This window comes from Daldinia vernicosa (assembly GCF_022497035.1).
Source record: "Daldinia vernicosa strain CBS 139.73 unplaced genomic scaffold F5Y00scaffold_48, whole genome shotgun sequence".
Lineage (NCBI taxonomy): Eukaryota > Fungi > Ascomycota > Sordariomycetes > Xylariales > Hypoxylaceae > Daldinia > Daldinia vernicosa.
The window spans coordinates 45,299-59,329 of record NW_025953964.1 but is presented as its reverse complement, the minus strand read 5'-3'; the positions used below and the strand labels follow the sequence as shown (position 1 = coordinate 59,329).

The 14,031-nt window shown below is 45.7% G+C and overlaps 3 protein-coding genes across 3 annotated transcripts; all 3 read right to left on the bottom strand.

The window, feature by feature from the left end:
• Positions 1–1,797: 1,797 nt before the first annotated feature.
• On the bottom strand, positions 1,798–3,529 carry F5Y00DRAFT_244765 (FAD/NAD(P)-binding domain-containing protein). The gene has a single exon (XM_048008879.1). It carries the CDS (start codon positions 3,378–3,380, stop codon positions 1,944–1,946), a length of 1,437 nt encoding a protein of 478 aa, XP_047861965.1. The 5' UTR covers positions 3,381–3,529; the 3' UTR covers positions 1,798–1,943.
• Positions 3,530–4,286: 757 nt separating this feature from the next.
• F5Y00DRAFT_244763 (uncharacterized protein) lies at positions 4,287–8,119 on the bottom strand. The gene is made up of 2 exons (XM_048008878.1): positions 7,843–8,119; positions 4,287–7,666 (listed from the first exon to the last, which is right to left on the bottom strand). Exon 2 carries the CDS (start codon positions 7,486–7,488, stop codon positions 4,621–4,623), a length of 2,868 nt encoding a protein of 955 aa, XP_047861964.1. The 5' UTR covers positions 7,489–7,666; positions 7,843–8,119; the 3' UTR covers positions 4,287–4,620.
• On the bottom strand, positions 7,643–8,119 carry F5Y00DRAFT_150500 (uncharacterized protein). Its single transcript, XM_048004525.1, has one exon. The coding sequence runs from the start codon at positions 8,071–8,073 to the stop codon at positions 7,798–7,800; it is 276 nt and encodes a 91-aa protein (XP_047861963.1). The 5' UTR covers positions 8,074–8,119; the 3' UTR covers positions 7,643–7,797.
• Positions 8,120–14,031: the final 5,912 nt, after the last annotated feature.

Below are 14,031 nucleotides of genomic sequence, written 5' to 3'. Positions count from 1 at the left end.
GAAATTACTTAGAGAAAGCAGAAAGATCAAAACAGCCAGCCGGTGGAGGCGAGCAGGCCTTCATGCTTTTATTCTTCGCCGAGACGGCGTAATTCGTGGCTCTCCGGATAAAGCCAAGACGGACGGAGTGGTAGGTCTCCGTGGTTATTGGTTAGGTTGATATGGCAGTGCAACTGCCGCTCGACGAAGCCTTGCCGGTTAATAACCCTAGAATCTGGGGGACAGGGCCGGGCAGCAAATCTGATGGGAAGCCCAAATTACTTTTGGCGGACGCATTCCTATTCCGACATATTAAGCGGGGGCAAAAGACTCGGTAGTGTTCCAGCAACCGAATCAACCTTCGCCTAAGCAGTCCAACGTCATTGAGCTTCAGCTCAGCATCGCACGAAGACTCTTTCTAGACAGGACGGAACAGGCTTCCTTAGAATATACTGGCATAGACGCATCTCAGCATATGCCGAGACCCCCTTTGCAAGTTTATTTATATCATCCTAGCAAAACTAAAGTGCAATCACCTGCCCAGACATTCTCTGGGTGATAGTATCGAGAGAGGTGAATCGCGCACGTGTAGGCGCATATGAGATTTAATATACTACAGGGCCTATAAGCGATTATAAATCTACCGGATCAGGAAATTTTGACCAGTCCGATGGATAGCATATACAATTTTATCATTTCTCCTCCCCCTTACTCCTATACTGACACTGCCTCATAGCATGACAAATTATTGTGGCGAATAGGACGAGCTCTTGCCACTAGAATTATCAAGGGGTTGCAATCTTAGGGCCAGCATAGTCTCAAACGTATGACGAGGAAGTGCCATGATGAGTATTGATGTTTGACACTCGGATCCTTTGTTGTTCCTACTCGGCAGCGTTTTGAAATTAAGGCACCTATATTCATCACTACAATATAATCATAATTCCCCGTTGGTTGGTAAGAGCTTACAGCGCAGATAGGCATCTTGAACTATACTTTTGGAAATTTAATCCTGGCCAGACGTACTTGATAATAATTTACCTACTTAAATACCTTTACCTAGGCAAGAAATAAAAATAAAACTAGACTGTGCCCCAATCCTCTACGAATACCAGCTACTAATGGTTTACGTACCATATAGGGGTACCTAACTAACATCATGAGCTATTTCCAACTCTTCCAGCTATATCGCAGGGAAGATAATATGGACAATCTCGTTTCCTAAGACTACCGTCCTTTGTTTATAGCGAGTCTCCGGAGTCATGCAACCTTATTTGAGCAATATGGCATCCTTTTGTACCATTCATCAATCCAACAGATTTCAAAACCAGAGGGATGAGTACCTAGGTATATAACATGCAATCCTACTATAGCTGCAGATGACAACTTATTTATCCCGAGGCCTGGCCCTTTCATCAACGAGCAAGCCTTATTGCAGGACGATTAAGCTTATGAGTAGCCATTCATGTTACTTTGGCAGGTTCCCGGGGAATGTGACTAGGTAGAGCTTATCTTTGATTGCCAACGTGATAATTAGGGTTTTAACATTATACATCTTAATCCCTCCAAAACTATAACATATAACAAAATAGCGACGCATTCTTGGAAAAGCACCCAAGGTCCTTAACCTATTCTCCTCCATGGCAACAATGGTATATAGTTTCCATTATAACCGCCGCCAAGAAAGTATGGACCTAATATACTGGGAATATGAAGAATAAGTAGGTGTCATTCAAAATATCCACAAAGTCATGACAGGCCTCGAGACACGACGAGAACAAAATAAAATCTTACTAAACTAATACAAGTATTCAACAGCTACGGAACTACCCTGCTAAAATATATTGTTCATCCTCCAAACCACCGGGGTTATGCTACTAGCACATACCGTCTATACATACTTCTCTGAACAGCACTTCTCACTCCAAATCTGGATCTAGCTACACTACTAGATAGGTGGTAGGTTATAGCTTAAGCTCAGGATACTCTGGTAGACGCCACGCGTAATCTCCCTCTGGCTTTGGTCGGTAGGTTAGGGGTTCAATTTTAGATACCGCCCATATTACGTTTTGCAAAATCCAAACGCCCAACTTGGAAGACGGGAAAAAGACACCCATAAGCTCTGTGGGAAGTTTCTGGATCTCATCAATCCCAGGCCGTACTACCGTATCATACGCTTTTAAGGCACTGGGGACATCGTTATTATGTCGTGCCAATTCTCCCGCAAGGACGTAAGCGCCGATAAGACACCCTGTTGTCCCCATTCCCGTGAATGGAGTAGGGCAATAGCCTGCGTCTCCGAGTAGCGCAACCCGACCCTTGTACAGCTGCTTCATTCTGATTTGAGCTAACTCGTGCGCCCAAAAATCTGTCGTTGTTTTCATACTGTTTAGCAATCGATCGGTCTGCCAACCGGCACCCTTGAAGGTCTCCGTAAAAGCTTCCTTCTGCTTCTCGACTGATTCTTTGTACGACTTTCTCAGATTATCTGAATCTGCCATGGTAAAGAGTAGGACCTGTGTCACCGGTCTGCCACTTGTTCTGGTAAGTAGCATCCTTCTTCCCGGTGCGTTATAAACCCTTGCAAGTGTGCCCTCGTCTTCGCTACGTGGGATGCTGTAGTAGGCGGCGTGGACTCCGATAGACTTGAAGGCTTCGTCGTTAGCTTCCTTGCCAAAAGCCATGCGTCTGGTACGCGATGCTTGACCATCTGCCGCTATCACCAGGTCGTAATTTTGCTTCTGCCCGTCAGAAAAGGTAACGTCTACCCCGTTATCGGTTTGTGTGAGTTCTGTAACTTCCTTGCCGAATTCGTACGTCAGGCCCCCCTTTCCCCCAAGCTGCTTCGCTTGTTCATTCTGCTCAATACTTGCGTCGTAAAGCACTTTAACCATGTCACCACGCATGATCTCAAACTCGGATGTCAAAGTGCGACGGCTTTGACCAGCAGGGTTGATGCCTACAAGCGCCTTCCGTCGTCCACTCGAATCTATGACCTCAAGGCCGGTTTCGTCAACGCACGCTTTTTTGATCGCATCGAAGATCCCCATCTTCTTTAGGACATCAACACCTTGGTTCTTGATATCAATTTGTTGGCCTGCCACACGTAGCGAGGAAAATCGCTCTATGACGGTGACCTTGTGATTGGGATCGGATTTTTGTAGAAATATTGCAAGGGCCGGGCCAGCAACACCAGCACCTATAATCAAGATGTTCAAAGGCATCCCGACTGATGAGTGTAGTGTTTTGTTATTGCTAGAACTATGGTGGGAACCGTTCGTGGCGAAGAATCGAACAGTTGATCGCGGAGTGTACCAGCCAAGGCGTCGACTTGATATGATGATGTTTCTAGCTGCTTTGACGGTTGTCAATGTGGATAGATTTGGGAGAAGACGCTCCATACTATGTGGTGTTAACGGTGAAGTATAGCTCTCGTCTTGCGGACTGCTGGAGTTGCTGGACTCGGATTACAGGACAGAGATAAATGTCGTTGCTCAAGAGAATGAAGCTGGTCATAATGCCATCAAAACTCAGCACGGTATAGGCGAGGCCAATGATTATATATTAAATTAAACAGCATATCACCGAAGGAGATTTACTTGGTCGCCCAGAGTCTATTACCTCCGTCATTCCCGCTTACGCCCGCTTAGGACCGTCTCGCACCTAAGCACAATAACGCGTCTCCTGACTCGGGTTTAATTTTTCGCCTTTACATTTTCTAGCGCGTTCTATAGTATGTATTTTGGTCCTTTTACTTTTGAAAAAGATTTGCGGTAGGTTGTCGGACATAATCTCGATGGTGCAAGGGCTAAGGACGAATTCGCACTCGTCAACGAAGAAATCCGACCCATCCTTTGCTCCTTAACATTCGCTAACTATATTATTGTCTTATTTCTTGGCTACCTGAGATGCCCATATGTGATTAAGCGGAAAGCGAAATACCAAGTGATAGTGAAAAAAAAAAGGCGATATAGAATTATTTACTGTCCTTCCAGTTACGCTTGTTGATACGTAGTTACATTTTCTATTACGCGCCTTGAGTTGCAAAGTGTGCTGGCCCCAGCCAAGCGTTGTAAATAGGTAGTCATCTTCTACTTTAATAGACTCATGAGCCAATACTCGCCATGAGTAACTTGAAGAGCGCTCCGGCTGCGGCTCACATTTATTTCCCTTGCCTTATATCTCACTACTGGCCTGTCTTAGCTATGATAATAGTTAGGGATGCTCGCATCTTACCTACATAAATAACTTCGCGAAGACATACCATATTTTTACTCGAAATAAATTCGCACAAGCTATATTACGCGTTACAATGTCTCAAACTTGCAGTCATGGTATATTTAGGGCTATCTGTCCAATTGGTGGCAATTTCCAACTCTACATGCGGTTCCTCTTGTTCAATCGTGAATCGTATGCTTTATAAATTCACCAACTCACCCTCATACGCCACCACGCCCGCATCGCCATGCATAACGGAAATGATAAAGAATTAAGGCTCACACGGAAGGGGTGGAAATTATACCGGTGTGGAGATAGGGCGTTGGTGGAATGCTGCAAATCTTTAGCATTCCAGTATCCGCGCACGCCCGCCAGTTGATATCCCATAAATATCTCCCCAAGTCCCACGGATGCTGTCCTCAGTTACCAGCCAAACATGTCGAGAATGCCTTGAGCCTCTGTCTTTGCCATGCACTGGATGCCTAGCTGCCGATGCTGGGTGCCCTGGAAGAGCTTTCGCAGGCCCTGTGCAACCTTCCAGCCCTCTTCTTCATCAACAATAAACAAATGTCTCCTCCCGTCCTGATCTCGGATTGTGGCGCGCAGTACATGGAGACCTCGTCGCCGCGAACTACTAACATTTGACGACGCAACATCCCGTCTTCCGTGAGGCGCATGGCGGCACACGTCCCCGCAAGAATGTAGCAGTTCGTTAACACAGTCTTCGGCATCTTCACCTGTCAGAGTCTTGGGGTCGCCACGAATTGATGATCGGAAACGGCTCTTAGGCGTCACTTTGGGAGTAACGTTGGACTCGACAACGCAATGTGCGGGGCACCATATCTCCATCGTTTTCAGCGTCCAGGCCTTGACGTCCCAATCCCGCTGCGGCTCGTTGCGAACATCGTCGTCGATGAAAATACCAGCAGATGAAATGCGAAGAATTAAACCGTCTGTGACAGGTGCCACACCGTTAATGAGTTGAGAAGCTGGTGTCTTGGAGAATTGGTTGACAAAGCTGTAAACAGCCTTGATGACGATTTTGTCTGGGTCGTTGGTCCGATAAGGTGGGTGTTCCGAAGGTGGCGGCGTTGTCCTTGCTGTTGACTGAGATGGAGCATACGATGACTCTGTGAAGGTCGTCTCGCCCGACCTCCTTCGAGTATGATTCTTAGGCTGGTCGTATGGTCGAAACGAGTAAGTTTCTTCGCTAACGCCGCTCGAAGTCTTGGTTGTGCTAGGGGCTGGGTTCGGTTGCTTGGTAGAGGCAGCACTAGGCTTACTAGACGTAGTACTCGGGCTCGGCCTAGGGGGGCTTGATCTAGCAGGAGATGGAGGCCTAACGGGCGGTTTTCCGTTCGGCCAAGGGTTTGTTTTCTCCCCGACCGACGAGTAGGCGTAGGCACCTCTCCTACTTTCGGCTTCCCTTAATCTAGCAGCTTCAACTTCCCTGATTCTGGCTTCTTCTGCCTCTCTTAACCTAGCAGCTTCCTCCCTCTGTCGAGCCGCCTCCAGTTCCCTCTGTCTCTCAACCTCTCTTTGTCTCTCGGCTTCTCGCTGCCTTTCGGCTTCTCTTTCCCTGGCAGCTTCTTCTTCCTTTCGCTTAGCGGCCTCAGCTTCCCTCAGCTTAGCAGCAGCTTCAGCTTCTCTTTGTACGGCAGCCTCCGCTTCTTTCAGCTTTGCTCTCAAAGTCGCGGCTTCTTCTTCCCTTAGCCGAGCTGCCTCCGCTATAGCCTTCAGCCTAGCTGCTTCGATTGCTTCCTTGATTCGGATTGCTTCCTTTTCCTTAACTTCCCTCTCAAGCTTTTCTCGGAGCGCCCTCTCTTGATTCAATCGTTCATGCAGTATACGTTCCCTAGCTTCCCGTATTCTGGCTTCTCTCTGTTCCTTCTCTCGCCGCTCCTTCTCCTGCTGCTCCTTTTCGCGCTGCTCCCTTTCTCGCTCTTCCTTTTCGCGAGCCTCACGTTCCTGCTTCTCTTTCGCTTCTTGTTGACGTTTGGCTTTCTCTCGAGCATCCTTCTCGCGTAGCTCTTTTAGTCGTCTAGCTAGCTCCTCCTTCTTACGCCTTTCGGCCTCCTTCGCTTTTAACTCCTCTTCCCTAGCTTTTCGTTCTTCCTCTTTTCGCCGCGTCTCCTCTCTAGCTTTTTCCCATGCGCCTTTAGGTGGGTCTCTAGGGGCCTCTTTAGGAGTTTCCTTGGGGGTCTCCGTAGGAAGCTCCTTGGGAGGCTCCTTAGGAAGCTCCTTGGGGGGCTCTTTGGGAAGTTCCTTGGGGGGCTCTTTGGGTGATTCTTTAGGTGGCTCTATGGGAATTTCTGGAGGGGGCTCCTTGGGCTCTTTGGATGGCTTCTTGGGAGATTCCTTGAAAGATTCCTTATGTTCCTTGTGAACCTCCTTGTGAACCTCCTTAGGCAGTTCCCTAGGGGCTTCTCGAGGAACCTCTTTAGGAGCTTCCTTGGGTTTTGATCTGGGTTTTGGCTTGGGAGGCTCCTGCGGGGGTTCCTTCGCAGGTTCCGGAGACGGCTCCCGGGGCGGTTCGCGGCGGGGTTCCCGAGGTGGCTCAGGTCGCTGCTCTGGTTTTGGTTGTCGTTTCGGCTCACGTCTTGGTTCTCGCTTCGGCTCTCGCTTCGGTTCCCGCGGCGGTTCCCGTGGTTCTTGGGGTGGTTCTCGCGATGGTTCCTGCGGCGGTCGACGTCGAGGCTCTGGTGGTGGTTCTGGTGGCGCGCCCTTAGGCTCGTTGGCTTGCGCATGCTGTTGCCACGATTGCTTGGGCCGCTCCGCGCCAGGAGTTCCAGGTGCGGGCCCGTGCCGAGGAGGCGGCGGCGGCGAGGCGTGAGGCGGAGGAGGCGGAGGCGCATCATCATTAGGGGGTGGTCCAGCGTTGGGATTTGGGCCACTGGAATAGCCTCCAGCTCCGGGACCGTACCCCCAAGGATTCCCATTGCCTCCTGCCGGTGCCGGGCCGCCACCTTGTTGCGTTCTCCCCAGAGACCATGCCCCGATTCCGACTGCGATCACCAATAACACCATGCCCATATTCCCCATTCCTTGGAAGCTGCTCCACCACACTTGAAAAACAGGTGCCATGGTCTGACCGAGGACGACTAGAACCAGAGCGCTAGCAAATCCCGCTGCGAAGCTGTTCAGGTTTGGCTTCAGAGAAGGGAGATAGAGGAAACCGGATCCCGAGGAGTGCGGCGGTATAATGAATATGTCATATTTGCCCGGGGGTAAATTGGGATTCGCCGGCCGGGGAATATTGCCATGCGGCGGCGGAGGCGGAGGTTGATCCATCGCGACGGTCTAGCCGCCAAGCGGTGAACCTATCGGAATGGCGACCAAAAGGAAGAGGGTAGACGTTGAATGCAATTGAGAAAACGGAGGACTCGCGATTATAAAGAATACGGTGGTGAAAAGTGAGGGTATCTCGGAAAGGCCATGAAGGATCGTAACGTCGTAAAAGGTGCTGTCGCTAATACAGATTAGATTATTGTTATTGTCATCGTATTGATAGGGATTGGGGGGGTAGACGACGAAGGGCAGGTATCGAAAGTATGGGATGGAAAAAGAAGAAAAAAAAAGATTTCTGCCAAGTTCCAAGAGTCATCTAAGACGAACAGGGGACATATCATAACGGAAATAACGTACCGTAGACAGAAGGGAAAAGAAGGTAAAGGTCAGATAGCGCAACGCCCAAGTTCCATGCAGATAGATGAAGCAGCAAACAACAACGATGGAAAACAGGTATTCGATGGATCGCAAATCAATCACTTGAATGTAAAGATAAAATGCTATCCAAGGTATTTTACTATGTAGGTATGTAATGTAGGCTGTCATCAAAAAGAGGAGTCGGACAAAGTGGCGGTCATGAAATTTCATGAAGCTCTTTGTGCAAGTCCTTTTCTTTCGAGCTTGGCACTTCCCCCTGCCAATGTTTACTTGTGAATTGTTGATGCAGAGCTGCTAATCGAACCCGGGTTGACAGGTCACAACTTTGTGAAATGGTTGCATTACGCTAAAGGTACTTTAGCCAATGAGACTCGGAGGCTCACAGAGAAATGTCTGAGCGTGGCGTAATTGTTTCTTTTATCGGCATAGCACAAGTTTATAATAGGTATAGTTAACTCTATGTTTTCTAATTAAGCGTCCCCCCCGCAAATGCAAAATGCACAACTCGACATCTCTCTCATCCCTACCCATCCCTTGTACCACCGTAGTTGAAAGCAGTAAAATATTCCATTCTCTGTCGCAATTCACTTCTCATGTGCGACTTGTCCTTTTTTCTCTTATTTTATAGTCTTTTTCTATAATTCAAAGTCCAAGATGAGCATAGACAATTTATAACAAACTAGGTACCTAAGGTACTTGAATAATGGCAAGTCATTTGCTACCTCGGCTGTGCTGCTCCGCAACGGTCAACGGCCAAAATGAATCGACGTTAAAATGGCGCTCCGAAACATCACTTCCAGACGCTGTCAATTGGCTTGCGTTGCACGATAACGGTCAACAAACGCGCCAGGTCAAATTTCAAGAGAGTCCCCACTCCAACCATCAATACAATACTATAACGAATCACGGGTGGACAGGCGGATTGGCGGATTGGACATCTCGCTTGCAAATGTACCCCTAAACCGACTATCACCGGGGAGCTCCCCCGCTTCCGTGTTTGCGGTTGTCTGTCACATTCGATGAATAGCATTGTTCATCACTCTCACCGAGTTAAATGCTATTACCACATTACAATCTTCTACTAAGAGCTAGGATGTCAATTGCTGCCAGTCCTTAGTATAGGTATAGTAAATATCTAGCCTACCATTTACCAATACCTTAGGTAGGTAAGTAACCCAGGAACTTCCAATAAGGTAGCTTTAGTGTAACATTTTTCTATATTATACCAAGTTAGTAGGTACCTTAGGTACCTTAACTAGATAATCCTTTGGCTGCTTATGGCTACGAGCTGGTTGCTAGGCAACACCTTGGTAATTGGCAACTTGCGCTGTTGTCGGTGCGGGGTCGCCAAGCTGGTGAGTTGTCTCTCAGCGCATCATATCTACTATGTATCATCTCATTTATTCAGAACCAGTTGTTTTCCCTCTGAGGAGTTGTCTTAAGGCTGTTCGCGTGATGTTATGTGATTGCAATTAGAGTCTTACTACATAACTGAAAAGTTCAAGTCTTCCACTAGACTCATGAATTGCAACTGGTGTCTTCCGTCACGTTTCATCCTCGGGATCTTGCATTATGGGTGGACGCCACAAACCCCAAGTTGCACCCTGCATAAAGGGACGGTCCGCAATAGTCTTACCAGGCCAATCCGAGATCAAGCATGTGAAAGTCTAACAGGTATCTATTTAAGCTACATGAAGAAATCTGAGCTTCGGTAGTAAGCAAACCAAGTTAGGGGATTTTTACCATCTTAACGAAATATTAAGCTTTGAAAGGTGACTTGAACATTTACCTACCATACAAGCACCGTCCGCCAGTAAATGATTATACATTAACCAATAGTAAAAATCAAGTTCAGTTACAACCCCGAGCCAAAAATGGCCAAGATACAAAATACCATAGTTATTAGTAAGACTATTCTTTTGTTAGTCTTGTCATGATATAGTAACGCCCCTACCATCTTTGGCTATCTAGGTACCTCAGGTGTTTGACATACCTACTCAGTGTTAATACCTGCTCCTCATTTTAATAAATTCCGGTGACGCTATGTGTTCCTTTTTGGACGAATTGGGTCAAAGCCTCCATATGAAACTGTGATCTTCGGGAGCTACCTCGTGTCGAAGTAGTTGAGTGTTTCCTAATGTCAACAGAACTATTAGATCCTAAATTTATTTCCAACACTTATAGTTCCGTCTTATCAACAGTTTATAAAGCTTAGTCGAAATCCAGCGTATACTCTTGCACGGTTAGCCCAAATGTTTTCATTCAATTAGACCTAACTCCAACAAAACAATAACTGAGGGTATAGTTAAATAAGCGTGTTAGCTCAGCATTAATCCCATATAAACCTCACGAAGCTTGCTACGACTACTAACATTATGTCAGGTATATTTACAATTTCCCACCGAGACGACTAAGTATTATAGCCAGGTCAGTACTTCATTTTAGAGATACCTCTCGGGATCCGGAGTACGAATATGACTACACATTCCAGTTATCCGACGATAATTAAATCAAAATTAATTTCATGAATCCATTGGAGGATAGGGATAGGTCCAAGGGTGTTACAGGTCAGACTCTCAAAGCTACGTACGATTTGTCACTAGTCTCATCGGGTATACTATCAGGAGGCATTAGAGCTATCGGGTGCCTTCAGCCCTTGGGGCAACCGCGAGATTCTACATAAGGAGGATATTCTTCCTTTATCATTAGAAGTAACATAGGTTAAAAGAGTTACTGACACACCTATATATACTAGAAGTCAGGCCTTGCCTCTCATTCCGTGCAGACTTGTATTCTCCGAGGCACAATCACGCAATTGGCTATGTTCAACATTAGAAATACTTTCCATATTACTTGCAACCTTGATTTTAATAAAGTTCAGGCTATTTAATACCTAAGGAAGCGACATTCGTCAACCATTTGAATCTCGAATGCTCCTTGTCAGCTAAACATATTGATAACTGTGAATTGCTGTTTGGTATACGCTATCCGGTCTGTAAGATCTTTCGCAGTTATTACATCAAAAATATATCTTGTTTGCGTTACAGCAGTCAACTACTAAGGCAATACTTAGAAGCTCAATTTGTATTAGGATTCTAGATAAGAATAAGAATCTAGAGCACAGGATGCTTTCAGTAAGTATAGCAGTAGGGTCCTATAGCTAATTTAGAGTTCTTTGCGGAATAATGAAATTGCCTCCTTGCTTCTGGCTCTACCTCATGGCAATTCATGTTGGAGGACACCAAAGGGCAAGGGCTTAAGACGAGCCTATAATCGAGGTTGATATCTATTTTGCTGGATTATAAAGGGAAAGCGTCCATATAACTTTCAAGGCCTATCGGCTTATCGTTTAGAATATACGTGGTGTCTAGCTTTGGGGCAACTTCATCGCACCTACAACAGTTATAGACCTTATCAGCTTATGACTTAAGGGTTTACCATTGCTAACACATTATAATAGAACATACCGGACCTGCGATAGGTAATACGTAGTATTAACCGTGACTAACTCGTGGTCTAGACTTTTCTTCCGAAGCTAACACTACCTAGTCCAGTTACTGATAGCCGGCTTTGAATAGGTTATGCTTAAACTTCTTTGACCGTTTAAGCTAGTTAGTACGCTACGAAAGTTTTAGGGTTACCCATTAATCTACTAAGAAAGGGTCTTGTAGAAATGACACAGACTGGCCTCCCACAATCGGAGCAGAGTAGACAGGCGTAGTGTATAGCGTATTAGCAGCCATGACTATGCAAATACCTGGATGACTATTCTGCGTGCTTACTTGATTACTTTGTAGAATATTCTACACTTACGAAGCTTAACTTGTTTTAAATCATTTTGGTTGAAGGTTTCTTTATATATTAGAGTAAATATTTAAAATCTTTTAGTTCATTCTCACCCCCCTAAATCCCGTTAACGCGTGGAATGGGATTTTGGATGTTGTTAATACTTGCCTAAAATGACAGTTAACCTATAAGACTTTCAACTCTTAACTTGACTCTTATTATCTATAAGCCTTAAGACTAAGCCTGAAATTTACCTATCATTAAAAGATATATGCGTACTAGGCTATATTTTTAAACTACCTCCTTCTCGACACGGGGCTACACAAAATAGGGTAGGAAAGCTCAATAACCGCAAGAGAAACTCGACGAAGGCATTTTTGGCTTGTTATACAATATGAATCATCACTGGCCGAATTCGCTCGATAATCATATAAGCTTTTCCCTAGTTCGGAACCTCGGAGTGTTCGGCATATGTTCCCTGATGATTTGGACATTTAGTTTGCTCATATTTTAGCAATTGTCAAAATTCTAACCTAGTTAGATCCTGCGGGAACCGGCGCTAGGAATTGAATGCAATTTCGAATATCCAGTTCCAGTTTCAAACCCGACGCTAATAAGTCTCCGCAAACATGTCGTATTAATCAGCTTATTAGGCCTCTGTAATCGTACGTTAGCGGTCGAATGCGTGCGCGTTCTTCGAATTATCCAAATGGCTGGATGACTGGTGTGCCTTGAACAGTAGGCTGCTCTGAACAACAGGTGGGACTAGGTTACTGAAATAGTACAAATAACCTCGTACGCAATCATCCCTTTCCTAACAGAAATCCTGTGGGTATCTCAATAAAGCACATATCAAGAGTGGAGCCGCTGATAAAGGCCTTCTACATACATTTCCTGATTATTTGTTGACGCACATTTATTCGGGTCGATCTGGGTGACAGGGCTGAAAACTTGCAAATGTCAACTTAAGGTTCACGTTTTCGTTTGCATCATGCAGACAGACGGGTGTTTGTCGACGTACAGTACACGCCACCCGTCAACGCTAGGAATGAACCGCGTCTTTCGACCAATTGGGATAGCCGATCGAGCTCGGAACCATGCTCTTGGGACGATAAGGTGAGGGGAATGATACAATGAGAATACATCAGAGCATCAGAGCGGAGTCGACTAGAGAGTTAGACCTGTTGGGCGACGGAAGAGGCAAACCGAACTACGAGCAGAGGTTGGGGTTGACAGGATCCATGGGTATCACTGGCGATGCTTTTACGCCAGGCTAGGGATATTACCTGGCCGTCACGGTTACGTAGGTGCGTAGATGAAATTGTCGTTGGCCGTAGAGCCGTTTGTATTTGGCTGTGATCAAATAAGTTATAGATAGGTGCTGAAATACCAAGTTATCACAATCTCTGATAACTCCAAACTTTTTCTATTTTATCAATAGGTACCTATCTAAAATGATATCTGTGATGATAGACAGATCTATGATCTACATGAAGAGATGTGCCTACGCCTTATGTATAATATGATCGACGGCGTCGTTGATGCTATAAAATGGTATCGTGACGTTTACTTCAGTAAGATCTGACTCCTAAGCTTATTAAAGTGGATTATATAAATCTATTGGCCATTAGTAATTGACAAATCAGATGTCATAACGGGTAGTGAGGTTTAAAATCATGATGCGATATATACGCTTTGTTGCTTCCACTACAGCTACCTACTACAGTTACTTCCGTACCTAAGGTAAGGGGCCACGATGTCGCTTTTTAGATCCACGATCGCGTGCTTATGTATTTGTAGGTGTAATTCCAGATCAGACCCAATAATTTTCGGCCGTGGCTTCATATGCGAACTGTACATAGTATCCATGAGGAAAAGTCTTAGGTTTGATTGGATGACAGGTACGTCTGTACAACCATCTTATCTGCACGTAAATGAATTTATATGGTTTACAGGTGTTATACCTGCTATAGGTAATAGGGCCGAGTGGGCTCGCAGGTTATCCGACATCCCTTAAAGACCTACCTCTCGGCCATGTACCTACATTAGGTATCTAGGTACGTACCTAGATAAACTTAACTGCTCAGCTGCTTCACCTGGTTAGGGTGTCGATCGCGTGAACAAGAATGGTGAGGAAAACATGCAGAGAACAATTGCCTAATTTACCTGATCAAGAAAGTGTTCCGCTATACAACAGTATTATTGGATATGTCTAGCAGCATGCTTATATTAATTACTTTATGTATTTGACGTTTGCGATAGAAATTTGTTTGTAAGTTGTGCGGATGAGTTCCGGCTGGTTGGTACTTGTAATGAGCGGGATGCCTCAACTGCTTTCTCCTCGGTGGACTTCCATCGTCTGGGGAATTAATTTATTTCCGT